At 41.3% G+C, this 27,016-nt stretch overlaps 1 protein-coding gene across 1 annotated transcript in view; it reads left to right on the top strand.

Annotated features, from left to right (window-relative positions):
• cacna1c (calcium channel, voltage-dependent, L type, alpha 1C subunit) overlaps window positions 1-21,366 on the top strand; it is a gene marked incomplete at both ends in the record, with an annotated part of 197,538 nt that extends 176,172 nt beyond the window's left edge. Inside the window, 20 exons of the mRNA XM_083935268.1 lie at window positions 4,567-4,752; window positions 7,619-7,756; window positions 9,629-9,694; window positions 10,036-10,127; window positions 12,163-12,325; window positions 12,993-13,120; window positions 13,227-13,323; window positions 13,747-13,849; window positions 14,208-14,309; window positions 14,427-14,554; window positions 14,856-14,990; window positions 15,523-15,887; window positions 16,177-16,203; window positions 19,100-19,228; window positions 19,311-19,438; window positions 19,564-19,661; window positions 19,810-19,906; window positions 20,033-20,141; window positions 20,259-20,427; window positions 20,887-21,366. Of these exons, the coding sequence (XP_083791394.1) occupies window positions 4,567-4,752; window positions 7,619-7,756; window positions 9,629-9,694; window positions 10,036-10,127; window positions 12,163-12,325; window positions 12,993-13,120; window positions 13,227-13,323; window positions 13,747-13,849; window positions 14,208-14,309; window positions 14,427-14,554; window positions 14,856-14,990; window positions 15,523-15,887; window positions 16,177-16,203; window positions 19,100-19,228; window positions 19,311-19,438; window positions 19,564-19,661; window positions 19,810-19,906; window positions 20,033-20,141; window positions 20,259-20,427; window positions 20,887-21,366 (2,940 nt within the window). The remainder of the gene's footprint in view (window positions 1-4,566; window positions 4,753-7,618; window positions 7,757-9,628; window positions 9,695-10,035; window positions 10,128-12,162; window positions 12,326-12,992; window positions 13,121-13,226; window positions 13,324-13,746; window positions 13,850-14,207; window positions 14,310-14,426; window positions 14,555-14,855; window positions 14,991-15,522; window positions 15,888-16,176; window positions 16,204-19,099; window positions 19,229-19,310; window positions 19,439-19,563; window positions 19,662-19,809; window positions 19,907-20,032; window positions 20,142-20,258; window positions 20,428-20,886) is intronic.
• Window positions 21,367-27,016: the final 5,650 nt, after the last annotated feature.

Raw genomic sequence — 27,016 nt, 5'->3', positions numbered from 1 at the left:
ATTTATGTAAATGTATGTATGAATTCATTTGTTATCGACGTGAAAGCTCTATGGTCAACAGTGGGGCTGAATGAGAATGAATATCCCAAACACAAGTCAAATGTTGAGTGTCTATCGTATTTACACTTCAGGGATAATTGGTGTTTTATTCCTGTGACGTTCAAAGTGCTCTTTGGCAGGAGAAAAGGCTGAGAACCATGCATACTGCAAAGGGTGACTGGACAATTGTGAGTTTAGCATCAGAAGAGGATACGTTTTGCTGTTTGCCAGAGAAGAAAACCATTTTAAGAGCGAGCTAAATGTCACATGAAAAACATCCCTCATACTTTGAAGAAGTTTTCTGTAGGAGAGCGCTAACACTTAATTCCATTCGGCAGCTCTCTACAGAGTCTATGTTTGATATACATTGTATATTTTTTTCAGCTTAAAATGACACACACACCAGCCTGGCTTGGTTTCTACAAAGTTATTAAAACATACAGCATCCCATCTATTTTAAATACAGTCCTGTTAAAGAAGTGTATTATTTCTTAATGTGATTACTCTTCTACTGTTTCACCGCAAAAAAAGAACTAGTTTGACATTTTGCGAATACATTCAAATATCATTTATAAGAGTAAAGAGTCACAAAACATAATATTGCAATACTCAAGTATATCAGTATATTCTTACCCCTCTAAGATCAAGACTTACTATCATATATTTCTGTTGAATTAGTTCTTACCTTTCGACAGAGCCAGGCTCGCTGCTTTCCCGTTTCCAGTCTTTATGCTAAGCTAAGCTAACAAATGACTGGGTCCAGTTTAACAAAACTTTTCCTTTTTTTGTTCACGATTAATACTGTATCCTTAATCATATATACTAAGTCAGTGTACATGAAGACATGGATGTAAATGTCAGGTTAGACATTTATGCATTTCACTTTCATGTCACATCAATTATAGAAACATTTCTACTACATGTGGATGCACATTAAGTATAGGTTTGCCTGAAATGCTCTCACACTCTCAGCCAGCTGCTGGTTTGACGACACGAAGCAGAGAAAATATATGCATAGGTATACACCAGTATGTTCCCCCGTGGTGGAATGCGGTGTGTTTCACCTCAGACAGCGCTGGTCAGGCATACAAATAAGGTTAGTGTATCCCAGGGGTGTACTGTATGAGCTTGGCAGTTGTTTTCCTGCCTTTAGAAAGGGAATGCATTTTTCCCTATGAGAATCTGACAAAGCTGCTTAGAATTGTCACCAGGTAATTTTAAAACTGTACTTGGATATTTTATGTTTTATTCAGTTATTAAAGGAATATGATGTCAGGCGAAGCACACAAGTATTATAAATATCTATATCTTGTTGGTTTGCAGACATTGAACATGTCAGCAAAGTATACTTTTAACGTAAGGATAGGGGAGTGTATAAGTATATACATATATACAGTACATAGACACTTAAACAGAGTCTGACAGTGAAAAATAAAAACCATTTCATATAGAACATTTCTGTTGGGATCTGACGATAATTAAGCACGATTCATCGATTAGCCACCTTTATACTGAGGTTCATTGGGCCAGAGATATACATCTTAGTCATCTATACAAGTCACTGATGTTGCACTTAACACTTTGGTTTTGCCTTTGGTTTGGTTTGATTGATTTTGTTGATTGGTTTGCAGTTCTTTCTGAATGTTTCATTGTTTCCCGCTGTCACCCCTAACCTAAAGGCATGCCCCAAGTCTTTTTTTTACTTCTTCTCTGGTGGTTTTTAATGATTTGGGTGATAAGACACCCAAGCTACCTTTTCTATTTTTATTTTTTAAGAAACCCTCCGCACTTCAGTCCTGTGAGAACTTCTGTCTGCTTTTTAACTGGGACCCTGTCGCTGAGACATTTTAGATTTTTAGCCTGCTACTGCATTTCATCAGCCACTAAAGCACAAGTCAATGCTTTTTAACGTACTGAGCAATGCAATTAGAAACTAATAGTCGCAGCTTGCCAACAGCTACCTCTCTGTCATTGCATTCCTACGTACAAACGAAGTGCAGTAATAGGCCAGCTTTTAAAATGACTTGCCTTTAGTAAATATTAAATAGCTAAACTCTCCCGTTTGAGCCCACCCACTTTGTTGCTCTGTTGGGTGTTTGTTTACTTTAGATCAGCCGCACTTTTTATGATCATCAAATCAGAATACTTTCTTAATGTTGGGTCCCTGATTCTCCCCAGCAACCTGCGGGTGCTTCTTAAATCTTCTATGGTTTCTTTTTGGTCTTTGTATTGAGTAGAAGTAGTGTGTACAGATTTGTAGTGGTTTGCTCTGAGCGGTGTCTTGCGGACGATGCCAGTATGGACTGCATCTATTTCTCTTTTTCTTTCTCTCTATTCGGAATGCTTCCTCTTCTCCTCTCAATCTCTCTCCTTCTCTTTCTGAGCTTTTTTCAGTTCACTTAACTCTTCATTTATGGATGTTTATCTCTCTCTTTCTCTGTCCTCTTTCTCGTTGGTTTGCGGTGCTGCTTGCTCACCTGAAATGCAAGTTGGGTAACATGGGTCTCTCATGCTTTTCATATACCCTAAGAGGGCAACCAATTATCTGCTATATATTTCAAACATAGATTCTGATATTTGTTTGTTGTGTGATTTTAATCCCAACACATTACAGATTAAATGAAAACACTTTTATGTTTAGTATTACAACTTAGAAGAAACATAAAGGGGTATAAACCTCAAATCTAGGGTAAGAATACAATCAAGAAACCCATGTTACCTATTGAACTGACTGAACTGATCAAATGTTTGCTTGAAAACATGACGTGCAATGTGAGAAAACAGCTCAAGTTCATTTTAAACGAGCTCATAAATCCGATGAGATGAAATACAATAACTCACATCTGCACTGTAGTTCAGCCTGGAAAGGACTACTGTATATTTATTTACAATTATTTGGTCAAAATTACAACCCATGCATAGAGCCGAGTCCAGGGTAGTCTCTGTAATTTGCTTTGTGTTACGTTATAATGAGAAATTATTTTTGTGTTTCATCAGTTTCTGGTTCACAGCTTTGATTTCACATAAAAATTGATGAAAATTCAGATTTAAATTATGCTTAAATTGACCCCGCTGGCCCTTTGTGTAATTTACACACAGACAAACACACACACAGTCTCCCATATTTCAGTTTTAACTTAGTCTATACTTAGTGTGAATCAGTACCATCTTCCTTTCTTCCATCCAACCCTCCGTCCTTCCTTCCTTCCTTCCTTCCTTCCTTCCCTCCTTCCTTCCTTCCTTCCTTCCTTCCTTCCTTCCTGCCAATCTCTCCAACTCATCCTGCCTACCCTTTATAATCACCCTTTCCTCCCTTACATCCTACAGTTGTCCTTTCCTCCAACTCCCCTTCCTTTCACTACCATAATGCCTCAGCAGACATTTTCACACACACATATGAACACAATACACACACACACACACACACACACACATATATATATATAAATATATATATCCTCTCTTCACTCAACTCAACCATTTATCCCTTCGCCAAGAGTACCTGCTGCTTGTAATATAAGTTTATAAGTTGTAGTCAGTAGTAATATATAGTAACCTATTACACTTGTTAATATCATCGATGTGTGTGATCATAAATTTGTGTGTATGGCTCTGTTATAATAGTATGGTATTTTAACAGGGCCAACATCAAAGCAGAGTGAACAGCTCCTGGATCATAGATTGAACTAGTAGTTAATCTATCACTCCCAGTGGTGTCAAATGGTGTAATACCAGAGATGATCAATTGGTGTCTCCCTACAGTATGTAATCTTTGTGCTTCTCAGGGTTATTTAAATACATGTGATTTCCAAAAGCATCGAAAATCATCTTTGACTGAGATGATCTTGACTTCCTGTCTTTTTCATTGTGATATTCCGATGCCTCTTTGACCTAGTTCCACTTGGATCTTGACTATTCTCAGGTCCGAGAAAGGCTTGAATAACACACATTCAAGTGAGGCATTGTCCTTTGATGCCAAGATGCATTTGGTGAACATAGCCTGAGTTAAGCTAAAGCTTCAACCACTGTTACTGTACTGTAGCTTCAGCTGGCAGAAAGCAAAAACAGATAGCTACAGAGGCGCCCATTTATCCCCCATCATACTCATGTGAGTTAGACACGTACACAATCAGCTCTTTTCCCCTTTGTGGCTGCCCCAGACCATCATTCATTATTTTGGCCCTCAAGGCGTAAGACAGCAATTTCGCAATATCTTAAAGTTCCTACATGTTTCAGTCTTCTCAATCCTGACGTGGCCCCTCACAGGGGACGGGTTCAGTCTCTATATGCACTAATATTTTATAGAATTCTCCCTCCTGGCCCAGATGAAATTATTTTTTTCACCTTTCCACCATATGAGGGCTGATGAGAGACTGGACCCTCAGTAGCCTGGCAGTTTGTGAGTTATTTTTAGGGCTTATCACATAAAAACACACACATACTTTACATGCACAGTGACACACACTCACACACAAACACACACTAAGGCGCTGCTCTGGTGCTGATCTTTGTTGCCTTTCCTTAAAGCCAGCTGACTCCTCCTCGTCCTCGTCCTCCTCCTCTTCGCCCTCCTCCTCCTCCTCCTCTTCCTCCTCTCACCCCCCTGTGGTAAGGCCAATGGTACGCTCCGACGGTAACCTCATCCGCCTCCCTACCTCCTCCACCATCCCTCCATCCCTCCATCCTTTCATCCCTCCTGCTACGCCAACCATGGTATGATCCAAAACTTTTGGCTTTACATTCGTGCTATCCTTTGTCACCTGCAGCATGTCCAGAGTTATATTTATGTAGCTGTTGATTGTACTTTTATATGTTTATATATAACATGGTATGTATGGTGAAGGAAGCTGTATTGTGCAGGCCTACATGTAGTATAAATGGAGTCTTGTGGCTTTACCTTGAGTGGCTTATGTTGTTGCCATGGTGCCCGCTGCTCCCACCTCACCCATGGCTTGCAATTTGCTCCCCCTTCCCTTATGGGTGTGGTACCTTAGTGCTTTGTCATGAGTGCAAGCCATCATGGTCATGCTATCATGCTGTCTCTTTCACTCTTCTCCACTGGCCTGCTGTCTATCTATCGGTCAATCTATCTATTTATCTATCTATCTGTCTATTTTATCTATCTGTGAACCAGCTTGTTTGGATGTCTCTGAATAATTCAAACTATTCTTCATATTCAGACTGTCTCTGTCTCTCTCTCTGTCTCTTTCTCTGTGTGTGTGTGTGTCTCTCTCTCTCTCTCTCTCTCTCTCTCTCTCTCTCTCTCTCTCTCTCTCTCTCTCTCTCTCTCTCTCTCTCTCTCTCTCTCCCTCTCTCTGTTACACTTACTGTCAATGTACCTGTCCCACTCACTGCCCCACTCTCTCAATGGTGCAATGGTCCCCATTGTGGTCCAGTTATGGTATTACATGCAGTACAGAATTTTGACTTACACTCCTCAGAAGGCTTTGTCATGTTCTGCATATCTGTAAGTGGAGTTTGGGAAAACTTATGTCTTGGGTTACTTGTCAACACTGCAGTGATACTAGAAAAAATGTGACATCTACCTTTAAAGAAGATACTAAAACTGCTCCCAGTTATTACAGAGATATAGAATAATACAATTGGTATTGTGAATTTTAATATCTTTGAACAATATGAGAGACAATATGAGTTATTTCTCTGAACACAACTCTTGAAAAGTAACATGTGACATCTGTAATCCCAAACTGCAGTAAGGTGTGTGGAAAATGGCTGGTTCTTTTCAGGAGCACACTGTGTTTTCTCTGTGGGATTAGCATAAAGAATTGATGGCCTCTTGGAAAAAAAACAAATGGCATGAAAAAGATTTAGAGGTCAGATAGGATGATCTTGTGTTTAATTATCTAAGTGAAGGCAGATGTACTGCGGAACTGTTGTGGCTGTATGGTTATGGAAGAAGCGCTATGTATATTTGCACTCAAGTTTATTTTATGCATACTGGGTAATTGTTTGATGATTTGCTAGTTATATGAGGGCTTCACCTGATCTATGTGCTGTTTACGGTATACTTGTCAATAATATACTAGGTCTTTATTTGCTGTATTTACTTCATAATGCTAAAGAAATTCTGATGTTGCTTTTGTTTTTCCGACTTTTTGTCCCTGAGAATGAGCAGCCGCAGCATCAATAAATAAATCTGTATTAGAATAGCACTCAGTGAGGTGGCTGAATATTTCATCATGGAGTTATTTCCTGTGGATGAGTACTGGGACAATCGAGAGTTAGAAAGCTACAGTGCCTCTCAAGCTTGTAATTCCGAGCTTTACTAAGGCACATTTTGAATAAACTGCAACTTTATACAGTATAATAAATAATAGATGGCTTCAATGCCTGAAGAGGGAAAATACTGTGTATTCATTGCAAGAAGCTGTGAAAATAAAATGATCGCGGGACTGAAAATAGTTTGTGGAAAATTGTAGTAAACAAAAAGTAAAGATGATGACATTAACCAGCTATGAAAATGTAATTTTTATACCTGGCTGTGGCTGCACTGGGCAGTTATATCATTATCCTCCTGAAAGTCATCTTTGGATATTTTGTCCCGGTGGCCATTTGCCCGGTGACAAACAATTAGCCTGCCTGCATGATTTATTGAAACAGGATTCTGCCTGCAGGCTGGGATTTTTGTACTGTATTTCTTGTAAATTGTTATCAGTGATTTATGAAAGAGTTTACCTATATCGATGGAAATCTCTCTGGCTTGGACTCAGCTTTTAGACTTTTTAGTCTGTAGCTGTGCACAGTTACCAAATCTTTCAGCTTAGCAAGATGTTTTCAGGGGCTCCGATAGTATTTTAATGCTCGTTTGTTAAGTGCCATTGCAAAACTGGATTATATAGGTTATGGAAACAAAACACAGAGGAGTGTGTTCTACACCTTGATTATGACAGCATTGAGGTTACAACAGAATGCCAGAATCAGGAATATTAGTGGACTAATGAAGCCGTTTTAAGTTTTGGTGGTTCAGTAAAGTGTCTCTCAAGTGCCTTTAAAAACTGCAAACTAATTTTGACATTGTTGTTGCACAGTTGGATGTAGCTATTATATAAAGAGAGGTTAATGCAGGTGTATTTAAGAAGCTGATAGATGGTTTGTGAATCTCTTTGTTGCCACATGATTTTTCCATGAAGCCAGAAAAATAAGCATGACTGCCCGATTCTCTCCCAGATCGCTTTTATCAGTTGATTTTGATGGGATTTTGTAGGACGCAGATTTCCTTTTATTAACTCAGTGTGTGTGTGTGTGTCTGTGTGTCTGTGTGTCTGTGTGTGTGTGTGTGTGTGTGTGTGTCATACATATTTGCATCCACATATATATGTGGGTGGGAATACGCATACGAATGTTACTTGTATGTCTGCATTTCTGCATGTCTGTGTGTACGTTTGTACGTTCATCTTTACCTGTGTGTACGTGTATTTGTGTGTGCGTGTGTGCGTGTGTGCGTGCGTGCGTGCGTGCGTGTGTGTGTGTGTGTGTGTGTTTCCCTCCCTTACCTATTTGCATGTGTCCCCATGCGTCCTGTGTTTTTTTCTGAAAAAACACCAAACCCCACCAAAAGGGACTGCAGAACTCTGAAGAGAACGCCAGGATCTCCATCACCTTCTTCCGGCTGTTCCGCGTGATGAGGCTGGTGAAGCTGCTGTCTCGCGGGGAAGGGATTCGGACCCTGCTGTGGACCTTCATCAAATCTTTCCAAGTGAGGGGAGAACCGGACACAACATGCTAGAGCAGGGGGTTGGGTTTACACAGGACTGAAATGCCCATGTGAAAGTGGAGTTTTAACCCTAATGTGACCCAGATTGGAGCCCTTATTTGGAGGCCATTATACTGTTTTTACTACATTTCACAGCCGACAGTTTTGCGATCCAAACTTGGCATAGTGAAAGTTTATTTACCATATGTAGCTATTAAAGGTCATGTAATATACTGAATTAATTCAAAAATGTGATTATCAATATAATTAATCCCAAATAGGCTTATTTAATGTTATTGATACTGTGAAACCCATCTTATAATGTCAGATCTGAGTCATATTGGGCTAAAAAATATCCATGACCTTGTGTAAATCCATCCTGGTGGAGTCTCACAAGCCACCTCTCCTTTCCTTGCCTCCTCCCTCCTTGTCTCCACCTCCTATTTTTGCAAGAAATCAGAAGGGTGGGACGTCGGCTACATCCACACTGCTATGTTCTAAAACTTTTACTACGTTTACGCCTATCATCCACACTATTCTGGCCTGGTTACTTTACATACCTTTTGTGATTTTCATCCTTGGGGGTTTCCAATTACCATGGCTTCCTCCAGGGATGGATAATGCTCCCGGTAATAATATAATATGTCACCATATTTGCTTTACAACAACTCCCAATCTATGTTTTCTGCCGCCTTCAATACTTGTGTTACTTTCAGTAACAGTTCCACTTTGTCGTCGTTTCAAAGAAATCTCTGGTCTTACTTTGTGTGCAATGCGTTTTAATAAAGACAGAAATTATTTCTCTTACAGAGCTAAAACATCATCATCACATCATTTTCGTTTTAAAACGCTATTTTAAAATGAAACCGTTGTAGCGTAGATGTAGCCTAAGTCTAGATGGGGAAGGAGGAAAAGAAAGAGGGATGGTGCAAGGTAACGGAGAGGAGGTTTAGGAGTCTTGTTGCAGAGGCAGGGAGGGGTGTAGGGATATGAAGCTGGGAAACAGGCAGGAACTCAAGAACCTTAACTAGCAAACTTCTCTTTCCTTCTCATCTCTTCCTTCACTTCTTCTACTCCCTTTCCCCCCCAACACCCTACTACTAACTCCTGAAAGCTCACCATTCCTTGTAAGGCGGGTTAAGCAGTAGCTAAGTTAAACAAAGCACTCCACCAAAAAATAAAATCATTTGATAGAGAGTTGTGGGGAAATGAAAATAATCTGTTCTCTCTCTTGTGTTAACTGAGACGGGCCACTTCATGTTGCAGTACACTCATAGAAATTTGCAACATTGGTGATACAGAAAAGAAACAGTTTATGGTGTAAGATTTACTGTACTTAACACAAACTGTTACCTTTATCCTTAATAAATGTATCAGTGGATTCAATATTGACACACAATCAAACTTACTTACTTTTTCAATTATTCGTCACAAATTGGCCCTGCCCTCCTAGTCACAAGGGTAATGTTAGCCAGGAGCACAGTCTCCACACCTGTTCTGGCCAAGTTTGGTTCATGTAAAAGATGTTGGGGCTGGTCTCCTGGCTAAACTCAGAGAGCAGTTTGTATTTTACTGAGGTTTTTCACTATTAATGTCAGATGATTTGTCCTGGGTTATTTTTGGTGTTGTGCCACACACGGCTGCAGATCAGTTCACTTTCAATTCATAATTTACCAATACATTTGTCCTATTACACCTGCTAATTTGAAAAACAAAGAAATACACATGTGAGGTTAATCAACCCAAACAGGAATTTCTGAAATCAAGTTGTAGAATAATTGAATGTGGGAGATTTGAATGAAAGTGAATGGACTCAGCCTTGGTGCAGGATAAACTGTAAACAACTTGTCACTAAAATGTCTCTCTCTTCCTTAGGCTCTGCCCTACGTAGCTCTGCTTATAGTGATGCTATTCTTCATATATGCTGTCATCGGCATGCAGGTAAGCTGTTGTCTCTGTCACCTTGTTCCCCTCCCTCTGTTGTGGTTTCTTCTCTCTCCTCCAGCTGGCCTCCATCCTGTGTCTGTCCTCCTGGAGTCTTGTCTTCCAGAATTCCTGTTCGGTCACATCGTCCCGCTCACCTCCACTTATCTTCTTCTTCTAGCAGTCTTTGTCTCTCTGTCCTCCCGTCTCTCCCACAAGCTGTTGAGTTGTTTGTGTCACTGATGATGAGAGGGGCAGCGGCCTCTAATTTTGATTGTCCCAGAGAGCACTCACCTTCTCCTGTCAATGCTGACGTCCTATCCTGTGTGCTGTGACTACTTCCTTCCCCTCCTGTGCAGATGTTTGGTAAGATAGCGCTGCGGGACCACACGCAGATCAACAGGAACAACAATTTCCAGACGTTCCCTCAGGCAGTGCTGCTGCTCTTCAGGTGAGGAGGATCACTACACTCCTCATATTTTGTGGTTTTCACCCTTTTTTTCTCCCTTATCTTCCTTATATTGTCTCCCTTCCATTTTCTCTGAAAAAATTATATTATAATTTACATTTACCATTGACATTTTATGACAGGAGCAGGTTAATTAAATGCCAGGATATCTGTAAATGTCAAGCTGTAAATTCAGCCATCTCTTTGACTTGACACAAGAGACAAAAGAGTGGGAAAAGGAGAAAATGCTTTGTTAGTTTGAACTATGAGACTGTGCTATTGCCATTATGCCAAAAGTTAAAAATGTCTAGTTATAAATATGTAACAGTGGTCCCCATAATATCACCAAAGATCTGACTCACCTGTTATTTAGCAGCTTTAACAGACATAACAGACACGCCTGAATGCACTGTTGTTAGATGATAATTGTTGCCTCTGATTTACCGCAAAATATTCTGGTCCTCTGGGGACGATACCTTCTTCTGTGTTCAGGATTCTACTGATAATACATTTAAACTGCTGGATCCAGTGTCAGAATCATCTCTTTCCTGTGTGGTTGAAATGAGGGTAAAATTCCATGCAGGGAACAAAAACACACAAAAACTGAAAGGATAGATCAGATATGATAAACTGTGGTATTGTTTTGGCTCCCATTCTATTATTGTTCTAATCAGTTTGGCATAAAATCATAAAAAAATATATTTTCTATTCATTCATATTATATGTACTGTCCCCTTCATGGAATAAATAATAGCAATGGGCTTCCATTCACAGAGTCAGGTTTCTTGGATACTTCATACTGATGTGTAATAACAAAAGCCCACAACAAATGATCACCAGCAACTGCAGAGTTAGAAAGCTCAATAGTGCTGAAGTATTCAGAATGGAAGACAGTTGTAGTTTGGACAAGGTCTTGATCTGCAGCTCAACAAAAGCAAATATGAAATAACTTTCCTTTGCTGTTGCTCTGTAAATTACAGAAGCTCTTAGAGGCAAGTTGTTTTTTTCTGGGGATCCATTTCCATCCAAGTCTTAGTCTGATCCAAATTGTTTCCTCCCCTGTGTTTATGACTTAAGATGAATTTTTTTTTTTTTGTCACAATCATTTCTTCATTTGTTTTCTAGTTGGGGTTTTTTTATTTGTGAAAATAGGTGGGGGAAAATGTCTTAAGTCATAATTACATGGGGGAAATCAATTTGGATCAGACTTTCAGCCAAGATACATGGGGTGTGTATGCGGCACAACAATGACGGCTGTCGCAGGATGTACATGTCATTCTATTTAATTGAAGCTGCTAAATGGACCATGGAAGCTCAACTCTATTTTTACATAGCGCATCTTTTTTTTATCTGTACGCACGGCTACGCGGCTCTCCAACAGCTTAAAATGACATAGAACTAGTACAATCTGTTTAAAAATGATTAAGATGCATACCTCATTGTACCAGAGGGCAGTGTGAAGCAGCAGGGCGTCCAAACTGCATCATACTGAAGGATTCTGTGTATCAGGTAAAAAGTCCCACTGCGCCTGCCAACGTACGCTTTACGCCAGTTCACCATGGTTTTTTTCTGTTTGAAAATGGATAATCAGAAAAAAAAAAATTCTCACCTGCATCTCTGGGCTTCACAGTATATTCAGTGCATCAGGATATAATTATGATGTGATATTTTTTTAATGGTGTTCACACTAACACTTATGCATATGTGTTTGTGTTTATGTGTCTGCCTCTCTCTGTCTTTGTATCTATGTGCTTGTGTGTGTGTGTGTGTGTGTGTGTGTTTGTGTGTGGTTTGTGTGTGTGCGTGTGTGTGCGTGTGGTTGTTTCTATATGCTTGTATTCCCATATACATTCATGCACACATCCATGCTTCTGTATGTGTGTTAATGCATAAATGGTGCATGGGCACGCACATGCACACATCTATGTGATTATGTGTACCTCTAATGTATTTGTATATGTGCGTATCTTTGCATGCATATCTGCGTCAACGTGTGTGCATATTTGTGTGGGTGTGTGCATGCATGTCTATCTATCAGATGTGCAACAGGTGAGGCGTGGCAGGAGATCATGCTGGCGTGCTCACCCAATCGGCCGTGCGAGAAAGGATCAACCAATGAGAACAACTCGGCCCACGAGGACTGTGGCAGCCAGTTTGCCATCATTTACTTTGTCAGCTTCTACATGCTCTGTGCCTTTCTGGTGAGTACAGTGAGAAAGAGAGATTCTCATTTTGAACAGACTGTATTTGATTAGATAACAGTAATCACAAACAACTCACCAGTCCCAGCCTGGTCAGATGCGTAAATTAACTGATGAAGCCTCTTGGATGAGAGGTGAAACGTCTTCCAAGACAGACAACCAAGTTCAGTTGCTTTTGACTTAAATTTCTTTGGGGATAACGATGACCTGGACAAATGAGAACATTCACAGGCTCACACATAATCAAGTACAGTTAGGGAAGGTGAAAGATCAAAAATGTTATCAAATTCAAGCCAACAGGTGGTTAGCTTAGCACAAAGACAAATTGTAACTAGAGACCATCTTGGGATGGGATCACACCAGCTTTCCTTCTGCTTCCAGTCTAGTGCTAAACTAAAGTAACCATCCCCTGGCTGTAGCCTCATACTTACTGTAAAGCGTGTATCTGCTGCTGTATCAATCTATCTCTTCACAAGCAGGCGAATAAGCACATTCCTAAATTGTCTAACTATTCCTTTAAAAGATAAGATAAGAATGCAACTAGTTACATTTTACATTCAATAGGTTTTAGTGTTTTACTGCATGATGTCTTTGAAACAGGTTAAACATAATCTCCTATATTTTGTTTTGTTACTTTAGTTTCTGAATGATTCCTTATTCTCCCCAGATCATCAACCTGTTTGTGGCCGTCATCATGGACAACTTTGACTACCTGACACGTGATTGGTCGATCCTGGGGCCGCATCATCTTGACGAATTCAAGAGGATCTGGGCTGAATATGACCCAGAAGCTAAGTATGTTTACAGAGAGTGAATAGCATATGTCATCCAAATAATTCATCATTCATCTGCAGGGGTTGTGTAGAGATTCACTATAATGTGACGTCTGCACTTTTTACAGGGGGAGGATAAAGCACCTGGACGTGGTGACTCTGCTGAGGAGAATCCAGCCTCCCCTCGGCTTTGGAAAGCTCTGTCCACACAGGGTGGCCTGCAAGGTAAACATACACACACACATGCCCAAACATGGTGTGAAGGCTGCAGAAAAATATTTGATCAGGCCTTCAAATTCAAGGGTTCAGATTCTGCTACTATTTTGGGGGCAGAATTAAAACCACTCTATTTGCAAGGTGTGATATGTGTCTTAGAGATATCGATGTGATGACAAATTTACAACTCATAACACCTTCCACGGTGACTCACATGGCCCACTGACAACAGATTGTACAGAGAAAATATTATAGATATTACCAACGTCTCTCTAGCGTAAAATGAATAGTGACCATAGTGTCAAACCACTGTCTGCTCATTTTTAACAAACCGTCAGCTGCCAAAAGATGCTGGCAGCTGCACAGGAAATATTACCTGTTTTATTTTTTAAAACATCTGTGGGCTCAAACAACATGTTCTCTCTCATGTAGCGGCTGGTGTCAATGAACATGCCACTGAACAGCGATGGAACAGTGATGTTCAACGCCACACTGTTTGCCCTGGTCAGAACGGCACTCAGAATCAAGACAGATGGTAAGAGACACACATGAACAAACTCTCTAATGCAGTTGTACAGGCACAAGATACAACCACACATATGTATAATTAAATGCTACCATCTTTCCCAGTCTAAGTATTTTCCTTCTTTACCAATATTTACAAGTAAAGTTACATTGTTTTTTCACTTTCCACACCAAGATTTATACACTGTCCTAAACCCAACAATACAATGTAATAAAACCAGTGTTAAATGCATAAACAACAAACTGTCCCACAGATACAAATAGAGACACACTTGTGTTGAGGCTTTCGCACTGGACAGACAGTGTCGTAACAAAATATGCGACTGTTAAAACACTACTATCAACCGATAGTGTTCATGTGTGTTCAGGTAATCTGGAGCAGGCCAATGAGGAGCTGCGGGCAATAGTGAAGAAGATCTGGAAGAGAACCAGCATGAAGCTCTTGGATCAAGTAGTGCCCCCTGCTGGAGGTATATATACTCTGCAACACAGTTTCATCCATATCTAATAACACACTTAGTAATCATTGCACTATATGCTGTGAGCAAGCATTATCCTGTCATAATTTACAAATTTATTCATGGCAGATGATGAGGTAACAGTTGGGAAGTTCTACGCTACCTTCCTCATCCAGGAATATTTCCGCAAGTTTAAGAAGAGGAAAGAACAAGGGCTGGTGGCCAAGGTGGCCCCCAAAACTGCCCTTTCTCTGCAGGTACACAGGCACACTGTTTTGTTTACCCTTGAGCATAAATCTGTACACATCTGTTGCATTGTTAGAAAATTCAGAAGACAGCAGTAGATTGTGTGAGAGATCCCAAAAATGAATAAAGAAATGTGAGGGGGGACATAGTGTACAGCATATAGTCGGCTTCTTGCTATGAATTAAGAGTTGACAGGAAAGAATTAATGTTTGTGTGAGTACAGATCCTTTGTTTCAGGTTCTTGACCAGGAAATAAACATGTTTGTCAGTGTTTTATTCTATAAAAAGTCAACGTGTTTGGTCTGTGTGTAGGCGGGCCTGCGGACATTGCATGACATTGGTCCAGAGATTCGGAGGGCCATCTCCGGAGACCTGACCGTGGAGGAGGAGCTGGATAAAGGCCTGAAGGAGCCCGTTTCAGCTGCATCCGAGGATGATATCTTCAGGGTAAAGGTTGGATACACACACCCTCACTTACTCTCCAGAGAGAGAGAGCGAGAAAGAGAGAGAGATGATCCACGTCCAGCTTGAAGCCATAAAACTGCTCCATGCACATACACAGACATGACTGCATGTGCTCAGAGGTTCAAAAAGCTCATTTAAAAGCCTCATTCTCCACCACAAAGCTTGGTTACCAATTACCGTAGATTTCAAAATTTGAATAATTGATCGTTTGCATTTTAGAAGCACATCTTTGACTGGCAGTTGTCTAAATGTCTAACTTATGAAAAATACATCAGATAAACAACCTCTCCTTGGTTCTCACTTTGCATTTTCATCTTGGCTGAGTAAAGTTTCATTGCTGCTAGCAGTAAATGTGACAATAGTACTCCTGACTGAGTGGGTGTAGTAAAGACATTTTGACTTAAATATTATTTGAATTCCCCGTCTTTTTTCCACAGTTCTCATCTATTTTGTCATCTTTCCTTCATCCTCTTTCCTTTCCTTCTCTTTCACCCTCTCTCCTCTAACCCCACAGCGTACAGGTGGGTTGTTCAGCAACCACGTCAACTACTACAACCAGAGTGATGGCCGCAGTTCTTTCCCACAGTCCTTCACTACCCAGCGTCCCTTGCACATCAGCCAGAAGGGCTCCCCTTGCGAAGGTGAGAGCCCGTCCCACGAGAAGCTCATGGACTCGACAACGTTCACCCCGTCCTCTTACTCTTCATCCGGCTCCAACGCCAACATCAACAATGCCAACAACACTGGCATGGTCGGGGTGACGACCCAGGGCATCAGTCGATTCCCAAGCCCGTCCATAAGCACTGTGGACGGACACACGGGACAGCCGCTCACCCCCATCCTGCTGCCAAGATCTGCATGGTGCTTTCCTCCAAAGAGGTTAGTGCAGCAGTTTGCATCTGCATCTTAATAATGTGTTCATCATGTTTTTATTTTATTGAATTTGTTGTTTTAGAGTCTTTTTGTCTTTTCTTATTTTATGCTCTCTTTGATGAAAAATTGTTAGTCTGTCTCTTTCATTTCCTGAGTCTCACCACAGATATTTAGCTAGCCCGTAAACATGATAAACATGACATTTCAGTACGAACATAAATGGTTCTTCTATTTCCTTCACTTTCTTTTTCCTTCCTTCTCTCTTTCCCTGTCTTTTGTCTCTGTTGGCAAGCAGGACGTGTTTTTATGACACCCTCATGCGGTATGTTGCCAGGGGACAGAGAGAGAAAGTGTGTGTCTGTGTTGTGTTAGTCCCCTAACTGCGTGTATAAAAGTTTCATAATGCAAATGGCATTGCTGTCAGAGTGCTATAGTGAGACTTGCCACGCACATAATGCTTTAGTTGCTATAGCAAAAGCCAGGCTCTGTGCTGCTTCTATAAAATCTGCTACCAATGCCTTGGATAGACTGTTTGGTGCAACATGGCCAAACCTTCTCTATCAAAGGCTCTTATCGCTGCTGTCCTCTTTTTTGAGGCAGGTCTGGGTTAGACACAATGTCTGCTCTCTGTCCTATGTCCTGCTCTCTGTGCTTTGGATTTTGCTCTGGGTTTTCATGGTCCCCTGAGGATGTTTCCTAGTGATTTTAGGTATCCCTCACATTTTATGTAGCACCAAAATTTTACACAAGAAATAGTCTAAGGCCCTATTCAGAATTAGTTTTTTTAAATCCATCCTGAATGATCAGATCACAAGTGGACATCTCTAAGTGCATTGAGATTGGATCACTCTAACAATCTGACAACAATCATTAATCAGTGTGAACAGAAAGCGTCTTTTGGCCACATTGAAGGACCACCCACTCAACTGTGAGTGGAACTACTTCCTCATTCACTGGCTTTGTCCACGACTTCTAAATCATTTTGGCCGTTTTTGTATTTTCAAACATTATTATCTAGAAAGTATTTCTTATGTCCCAAAAACCACCTTGAGCCAGTTGTGCGTTTTGGATTTAATTATCATACTGTCAGTGTTTGTTACCCTGCACTAATCCAGCTCTCTGGAGCTTTTCCGCAGTTGCCTAAAAAGGGCAGCCTTAGATGACAATAACATATTTTTAGGTCCATAAAGTGTACCTGAATTCAGGAATATTTAGGATATATTGCTGTTGCTATTAACAAGTCGAAGAAGAAGAAGAGAAAATAGATACTCATTATGTTCAATATGTGCATATTTCCAAAGTTCACGAGTAATTATTTTAGATGATCAGATAATTTTTGCCATAATCGAGCAGTCCTACTGTCCATACAAACATTATCAACCAAAATGGCAAGCTCATTCACGCCTCCCAGCACAAAGCACTCTACAAAAAACAAAGTCAAGAAAAGAGAAAATAGAATAATCAAATGCATCGGACCCAGTGTGCAAGGTTTCTGGTCGTAGCTATTTTTATCAGATGATGGATTAAAAGAACACATTAAAAATAAGGAGTTAATGCCTTTTTTTTACACATCCATTTAATTTTAATGACCCCTATGACCTTCCATTAGCATTTTGTTAACATATTAATATTTTATTCCTGCCTGAAGAAACATTGCAGCTTCCAGGGCTAGCAGGGCTTTAGATTTTGTTGTGACTTTTTTTTGTTTGCAAGATGTTTTGAACTTAGAAGGTCAGCCTGCAAGACAGCTCTGTCATCATACATTTGAAAAAGGATTTAAACTTGTCACAATCAATGCTCCAGTGCAAAGCAAAGTACAGTGTAAGCTTTCCGATCTCTTTGGATTTGCTTGATTTAGCAACAGGGTAACCTCCATCCAGCTGCCAAGTGGAGTGAGCTTGATCAAACTCATTCAGAACAGTTTTAGTCAGGTTTCAGTCCAATGCTGTTCTAACCCAGAGTATGCTGTGGAGCATCTTAAATAGCTGTGGATTAAAGGGGCATCTTTACATTTAGAAATTTGATTTCGTTTTTCTTCACCAGGCGGTTATTAGGAGAGGTAAAAAATAATCGGTACTGCTAACTGCAAGCTATGCAGTATTGTTATAACTCTTGGTTTTTATTGGAATCACAATCATTAACAGATGGTTTTGGGGAGCTGACATGTTGTAAGACTTAAGCAAACTATCTGGTGAAGAAGAAAATGAAACTTCAAATGTCAGGATGTGTCCTTAAAGCTTAAAGTTTGGAGTATGAAACAGATAGGGATGTGGACGGATAGGGTGGCAAGACATCTTTGGAATACAAAGAGAATACACCTAAATACAGATTATATGCAGAGTTTATATTCAGAAAAAAATAAACACACAACAATGATTTCAGAATGAACGTCAAAAACACACCAAGCAGCGGCGAGGTGTGGCCAGCGGCAAACTGCAGAGGCCGCTCTGAGCTCAGCCAGCTGCGGTCTGTGGTCTGCTGTCAGCGGTCAGTTTTACTTTTACTGGCGAAGTACAGCCACATAATATCCACAGCTAATCCGTAAATGTGACATTATCTTTACAAAGAATTTCTTCCCGCTTGTGCTGCAGGAAAATTAGCAGCACAAGCGGTTCACCGCTGCTAACAGAATTGTACCCAGGTTTATGTACTCTAGGTATTGCATCCACTTCTTAAGAGATGAGTATAAGAGACAGCATCCTATTCCAGGACTTTATTGGCCTTTATTATTAATGATGAGAATAGCATAAAAAAGTAGCTGTTAAATTTCCCAGAAGGCCTACATTCAAATACTGGTCTAGCTTACAACATTAGCTGTTCCGAGCCATTATGTTGTCTGTCCAAATCTTTGTTTTTTAAAGATGTCTGCACCTCAGTCGTGCTATCACTTTGTCATATTCCAGTTAATGCCTTGATGCTTTTCAACATTGTGCTTTAACAAAATATTTGTAATTCCCACCTGCGTCTCCTCCTTCTTTTCCTCGAGCTGTCTCTTCTTCTTCTTCTCCTCCTCTTACTTTGTCCTACATGCCTCAGTGGATTTCTCACTCTCTTCCTAAGCGCCTCTCTGAGTTTTTTGCTAATTAGCTGCTCCTTTTTTTTCTGTGTTCATGTTTACGTCCGTCTGCCTATTTGTCTACCTGTTCTTTTCCATCTGGTTTGTGTTTTGTTCATTTTGTTTGTTTGTTTTGGTTGTGTGCTTGTTTGTTTATTGGTAGCTCGGACTCAACTGACAGCCGTCTGCCAATCATCCGAAGAGGCGAGGGGTCAACGGAGGAGACGTACGATGAGAGCTACGCCGACGACAGGGAGTACAATGAGGACGACCACTCGCTCTCCTCGGACATGTACTGCTTAAACATTTTTATCTCTCAATTTTTTTCTGTTTCGTGGTGTGGCTTTTATTAACCCCCTCTCTGTGTGTACTAGGCTGGTGTATCATGATGACACATGTAAGCAGTTGACTCCCATGGAGGAAGGAGAGGAGGCAGAAGACAGAAGAGGAGGAGGAGGGTGGCAGTCTCCCAGGAGAGTCTTCCTCTGCCCCACTTCTCTGGGTGAGCGGACATGTGCAGATAAACATCTTTCCTCAAAAAATTGGTACAATGCCTATTTGTTCTGTTGTGTACTCATTCTAACATGCTGCATGTTTGCATATTTTTTATTCGTTTGTGTGTGTCAGGGCGGAGATCGTCCTTCCATCTGGAATGTCTCAGGAGACAGTCAAGGCCAGACGTCTCCCAGAAGACGGCTGTACCTCTACATCTTGTACATCATCAGGTAGAAGATGCCCGTAACATAAACACAGACAACTTTCACAGTTGGATGCACATAAATAAGTAATAATGTGGACTCCCTGGCATGCAGACAGATAATCTCCACTTTCTGGTGCTCTCTAACACTGTCACTCTCCTCTGTCCTCCTTCAGGCTCTGGCAGTTGCTGGGTTGAGTCCTCTGCTAAGAAGGAGTCACTCACCTACCCTCTTCAGCCGGCTTTGCTCCACGCCTCCAGCCAGTCCCACAGGTATACTGTACACACATCAAAGGCCACAAAGTTGTTTGTCATGTACAAAAATGCATAACGTTCCATCAACAAGCACAGTTATACCATTTAGCAGCTTTGCCGTTTTTCTCCTGTCCTGGTTTCTAGCCCATGGCGGCGATGCCTCCTACCAGCGAGTGCCCTCTCTGAGGCTAGAGGGCTCCAACTCCCATGAAAAGCTCAATACCAGCTTGCCCTCTGTCAACTGTGGGCCCTGGTAAGACGAAGTACCTCAGAAAGGACTGTTAAAGTCACAGTACAATTGTCAAAGTAGCAGTTACGATGAAACTGTAGGAACAGTATAATAATAAAAAACGAATGTTTTTGCCCCTAGGTACAGCGACAGTAATGGGAACAGCCGAGTTCCCAGTCCTAGCCCCACCCCCAGCGTGTCAATGTCCAATCAAAGACCACCACGGCCGGTGTCGCTCACAGTGCCCTCGCTTCTGGGAAAAGACTCCAGCTCACTGTGTCACGGCAGCGCAGGCAGTCTGGTGGAGGCGGTGAGTGTGTGTGTGTGTGTATAGGTTGGAGAAGGTTACACCTCTCCAGAAGGTCAGAGGATAGATTTGAGGGCTTCGCAATATGTTCTGCTACATCATTTCTTTTTTTATTTCTTTTTTATCTTTATCCGCTTTTTGTGAAATATTGGATAGTTTTAACTCTTAAAGTATAATTTACAGGATCCTGACACCTGTGATGACGTCACAGACACTGCTTTATTTTTTATTTAAAACAAACAATTTGGTGACATTTGGTTTCAGAAAATTACAACTGGCAATTTCAACGATTTTATAGATCAAATGATTAATCAAGAAAATAAGATTAAATGGATAATAAAGATAATCATTAGTTCCTTCTCTCTCCAACTAAAGTTTACTCCCTCCCTCCATCCTCCCATTTCTCTCTGTCTTCCTCCCTTTCTCTCCGCCCACTCCTTTCTTTCTCATTTCCCTCCCCAGGTGCTAATATCAGAGGGTTTGGGTCATTTCGCCCAGGACCCATCATTTATCGAGGTGACCAAAGCCGAGTTGGCCGACGCATGCGACATGACCATTGAGGAGATGGAGCACGCAGCCAACAACATTCTCAACGGCAACACCGCCACGAACACCACATCCAACACCTCCTCCACCACCCAGCACAGCCCCAACGGCAACCTCCTCCCCTTTCACACAGCAGCTGCAACAACACACAGGGACCGAGCGGTCAGTGAGGGCGGGGAAGAAGTCGGAGGAAGCAGAGGCTCCCTCCACGGACCATCCTCGGTGGAGGAGCGGCAGGAGCTGCTAGCAGGGGTGAGGGGACAAGAAGAGGACGAGGAAGAGGTGGGAGGGAGGGAGGAGGGGCAACAAAGAAGCTCAGCCGTGATTGGAGGAGCGCGGCAGAGGAATAGCGGGCTGTTGGAGGACGAGGATATGGAGTGTGTGACGAGTTTGTAGGAGTTGGATTGACTGGTTCGATGGGCCTACTGGCCCCTCTGATATCATGAGAGACTGACGCTTGTCAGTGCTGGGTAACAGAGCAGCGACTGGCTCTGTCTGTCCCCACCCCTCTCACACACACACAGACCCACACAAACTCACATCGTCTGCCTCTCTGCCAGATGTAACCGCTCTGGACAATGGCGGCCAGTGATGCAACCTTAAACACCATGTTATGACTTTGTCAGTTTATATAAGTTTGTATGTGTTTGAATGTTTGTAGTCAAGTATACCACACTATACTCTATACTATCTGAGTGTATGCTTGTGTGTGTGTGTGTGTGTGCGTGTGTTTGTGTTTGTGTGTGTGTGTGTGTGTGTTTGTGTGTGTGTGTGTGTGTGTGTGTGTGTGTGTGTGTGTGTGTGTGTGTGTGATCTATGATTTTCTCTATTTGTACGCGTGCGTGAATGCCTGTGTTCTCCACACATATCTGAGTGTGTCTCTAAAGTGCCTCACAGTTTTATCATGTCCTCAAAGTGTGAAGAGCAGGAAAGTAGAGACAGGCAAAAAAAGCAAGCAGAAAGTAGGGATGAATGAAGGGTATAAAGTAAACAACAGAAACAGGAAGTCCTTTTATCGATTTCCTGCAGTCAAAATAATGTGTTTATTGTTTTCATTTCCAATGCCTATTTTGATGTTGTGTTATTGTTGTTTGTCTGGCCGCCATGAAGCCAGGTAGGGGACAGCAGACGAGCTTGTGAGAGGGAGGGGGCGAGGGTCAGTTAAGGATTTAAAACCAACCACACACATTTGTGGTCAAAGGTCAACTCCTCCTTCTTGGTTCGCTGATGATGAAGCGCTGTATTAAGTAAACGGGGGCGAGGAAATCCCTGTTTGAAATCTCACTTCTCTTCCTCTTCCAAAGCTAAGGAACCTTGGAGCACTGCCCTGCCAGCCTAGGGGTGGCATTAAGGTGACACACCACCCCTAGCCAAGGGGGGGAAGGATTTGAGGGATGGACCAACAGCCACGACAGGGCTTCTGTAGGGGGGCCACGGGCAGAGAGAGACACTTTCTGGCCAATGGGAAGCTAACCAGCTATTTTATCCGCTGGTTAGTAAGATGCCAGCGAGAGACAAACTCACCTCGTCCGTCACTTTGATCTGGCTTTGCCTCCTCTTCCGCTTCTCCTCGTTTGATCACGCCCACTTCCTGCCCCAAACAGGAAACGGGAGGAGCATTTGGTGGCTAGGCAGAGACAGCAAGCCCCCTTTTCTGCCTCGTACCTCGCCGTTCCTCACTCCTCCCTCTCTCCTTCCTCCCTCCTCTTTGGTTATTCCACCATCCCTCTCCCTCCATCGCTGGGTTTTTTGCTTTTTCAGCCCTCTGGAGGCGAGTGTGTCGAACAGGGCAACAGAGATGGAGGGTGGAGGAGACAATGGGAGTGACTGATTGATAAAGAAAACTGTGACTCTGGGCATGGATCTACAGAGGATCTGTCCGTCAATCAACCTCACGTCCTCCTCCAAGACCCTCCTCTTCCTCTCAGCGTGGAATCCTATTGGATTTGCTGCCACACACTCTCTCTCTACAGACCACGCCCACTATGTATTTAACAGTTCAATATTGTGCAAAACTGGCTAGCCATGACTATTTTGTTTTATATTCATGATGTTATTGGTTTAATTTATCCTTGATTTGTTTGCACAATCGGGGTGCTGGTCTTATAAATGTATTTTTTGCTCGGTTTATTTTAGGAGAATTTTAAGAGGTTTTAAGTATCGAAGCAGGGCGTAGTGTTTGCGTGCGAGTGCATAACTATATTTGTGTGTGCGGGTGTGTGTCTGCGTTTTAGTACAGGATGTATGTATTGCACGAATGTGTGAGATAGCGTGTGTATCTAAAAGGGGGTCTCTCTCTCTATCAGTATGCACCTTTTACAGATTGTATCTATTTATTTATTTATTTTTCCCAGAAGAGACAAAACGTGTGTGAGGATGTGTGTGTGTGCCTGTGTCTGAGTGGTTACTTACGTATTCTAAAAAGCTGATTTTAAGCCTAGACAGTAAATTAAGGTAGCATTACAAGTATGGTATTATGTGAGGGTGTGCGTGTGCGTGTGCGTGTGTGTGATAATGGGCCTCCTTAACACAGGGTTACCATGGACAGGCATGCTTCCAAAGCTTTGTGATTTCTTTAGCACGGTTTTTACGTTTTAGCCAAGCTGCAGAGTCAGAAGCCACTCTATCTTTGAAAATTAGACATTACTTATCTTTATTTCTCTCTTTAGAGGTAATTAGGCATAAGGTCTCCAGCGAGGTCAGAGTTTATAGTTAACGGTGGTGATGAGTTTCGGCATTGCAGCTTGGCCAGAAGGGAACAAGCTTTTTTGGCAATTGCTGCTTTTTCTTCTTTATGGTGGATGGTTGCTCTAAATGGTAGAAGCACCAAATTCATACTGCCACAGTGACGCCTCGTGAACGAATTTGGGAGTGACGCCCTGATCGCTCGACTGTAACACACCATGATCATACGATTTCATAATTAAACCGTAGTTTCAACTCCAAATGAATTATTAGGGCTGGTGTACAGATGCTGCAAGACTTCTGAATCACATCTTTCTGTCTGAGGTCTGCTCACATTACAAAACATTATGATTTATTGTCATTGTTAGAAATTAAACAGCTCCTTGTCTGTATTATCATTTACTGGTAAAAACTAAATATACTACAGACAGGAAATGTGCCGTTGATTAATAAGGTGTGATAATTGTTTGGTTATCGTTAAAAATAATTGGACACAAATCAGACAACTGTCAGCTTGGAGAGCTGTGACTTCCTGGATGAACCCCTGGTGTGATTTTTGTCTTCATTTTATTCTAATGGCTTATAGGTAGCATGCTACAACTTTTTACTGACCTCTATTATAGGTTGTTTCTTGATTATAGTTTGGATTGACTTGAGATAAGGTGTGACCACAGGATGCCATAGCCAGTTATAGACCTCAGGCCTCAGTACATTCCACGGGGCACTGGTCTCACCTTGGTATTGTATCTTCTCCAGAAAAAAACAACCCATTCCTAATGTCAGTATCACATCTTTGGTGCCAATCGTCACATTTATTAAACAACTTTTTAGTATTTTAAACTGAAATGAACCAATTCAGCTCTCTAAAATGTTATGTGACAGGTTATGCTAGTAGCCACTGAAATTTTGGGAAAACATTGTTGTTACCACCACAATCCAGATGCAAAGTCAACTAGACACTCAGAGAGACTAGACATGCAGGTACATCTCAGTGGATCTAGTCCAAAATATTTTATAAGAAAGTCAACTTAAGAGCATTAAAAACAGTACTTTTAAACTCTCTAATCAGCTCTTATGAAAACCCAAATATGTTGCAATAGATTTGTATCTCTAAAAAAATTCACTTTAAAATACATTGAATTCCCACTCAGACACACTATCACATGTCAACTTATAGCCATTAGTTTTCACTTTAATTTACCATAAAGATTTAACTGCTGAGCTCTCATTCCTACATGTTAAACAGAGCAGGTTTGTGGCAGGGAAGGGTATGCATGAACACACTGCCATACACTGCATCCTGTGCCAGTAACAGACTGCTGACATTATTATGCAAACTAAATGTGAATGTTGACCGTGTGTTTTTAGTGGCAGTGCTGTTGTTGTTTTGTGGTTATGATCATACTGCAAGCCCCGAAGAAGTCTGTGTTGTCAAAGGAATACCCTCCCTGACATTTAGTCTGTTGCTTTTTTTGTTTTTTTCCTTTCTGCCTTTGACATTTTCAGCATTTGTTTCTTTCTTTCAGTTATTCTTGAAACACGTCATTGAAGTATTACTTATATCGTAATATGATTGGAATACCTTAAGCTAACAGACTACTTTGCGGCTAGTGGCTCACATCAGTTTCAGTATAAGCTGATTTTTTTTTTTTTTAGTCAAACGTTAAATCTAAAACTTAAGAAAGCAGATTTAGGTAAGGTCAAGCATGTTAATGTGTGCGCATGGAAGCGTCTGGGTTCAGTTTTAACCTAAAAGTTAGCACAATCTCACTTTTTGTTTTCGCCACATGGTAACGTTTCTATAACCCTGAATTTAAAAGACATAATGAGTCCTCCCCACGTGTGGATTTATGCTGATTTACTTGATAAACCTACTGCCTGTTAGGTCTAAATCCTCAATAATACATGTAAGCAGCAGGCATCTGGATTGTAAAGTAGTAGTTTTGTATCCAAACTACTACAATAAAGATACAGTGAGTGTGTCTGCTTTCTACCAACCAGTATAGCAACAGCTGTGAATGTTACTCCATCAAGGCTGTTCTGATAAGTGTAATGAATGAGAAAAGTCACGTTAATGAATCAACGAATCATCCAATGCAGAAGCATTCTCAGACTTGACCTAGTTAAAAAAGGACAGGGAGATTTCCCCAATAGTTAATCATAGTCTTACGATGAATAATCAGGTGCATACATGCACTCAGAAACCACACTTAGTTCAATTCCTTAACTTTTGTGTTCCTAATAAATATCCTCTTGCATATTTTAGACAGTGACACCCATTTAGAGTAACTCTGTGTGTCAGAAGTGGGTTATTGTGTCTGTTGAAAGGCTCTTTAGGGAGAGGGATTCACAAGCCTGTGGTGCCCCCGTGTGGAGTGGAGCAAGATTGCAGTTTTTATGTTACCTGTAGGTTGAACTATGAGTTGTTGTGTTGCAGTGTGTGATGTTAGTGGGTGTTATCCTGCATCCCACAAGATATGCAAAAACAATGCAATAACTATGACTGTGTACAAGGTTCCCGAAGTAAATATATTTGTGAAAGTGAAAAAAAAAATCCATATCCTGATGATGTATTTTTTTTCTGTTTGTTACATTTGTAAGTAAACTGAGTGGTTTCCATGCCGGAGAAACCTAACATACTTGAAATCAGGTACATTGCAGTGCAGTAATGATGTATTTATTTCTCTTTCTCGTGGTGGGGGTGTTGGACCTGCATCTGCGGCCTCAAATGTGTTTTGAGACATCGATGTGAAACTGGTGTTTTTGCTTACGGTTCAACATCCAGCCGGTGTAGCCCCAGAATGACAAGCTGATCAAACAGAAACAACCTGCTTCACCTCCTTGACTCAACATGTGTTTGACTGCATCCCTTCCTCTTGTTCATTTACAGTTCCTCTTTAAATGGATTGAGCTACGTGGGTGTACCATCAGTATTGCATGAGGTTCAAATGTTGACGTTGAGCGTGCCAGGTTTTGCAGTCGTTTGGTTTCGATCAGGTTAAGCATCATATCACATTATGACAGTAGCTATTTCTATTTAGTGTACATATGATTAAAGTCAGTATTTCTTCTCTAGATAAACGTCTCACTGTGGACAGCAGTGGAGGGGTGTTCAGAAGGTGATTTTGCATATCTTGTGTCTTTTCTGATTCTTAATCCTGAGAAGGACAGAGCTCATGTTTAAATGATTGTCGAAAATTGAGAGATAAGCAAACTGCAGTATTTTTACTCCCCAGTTTAAACAGGTGTCACTACTTCTTTGCCTAAGTGTTGCCATAGTCTGTCTTCAATTTCTATCTTTTTCTCGTCTCACATGTAAGATAGACCTGTGGGATTAATTTGTATGAAATGGACCAAATTA

This window comes from Echiichthys vipera (assembly GCF_963691815.1).
Source record: "Echiichthys vipera genome assembly, chromosome: 20".
In the NCBI taxonomy this organism is placed as follows: domain Eukaryota; kingdom Metazoa; phylum Chordata; class Actinopteri; order Perciformes; family Trachinidae; genus Echiichthys; species Echiichthys vipera.
Note: the sequence above shows the minus strand (reverse complement) of the source record. Positions and strands in the feature narration are given on the sequence as shown.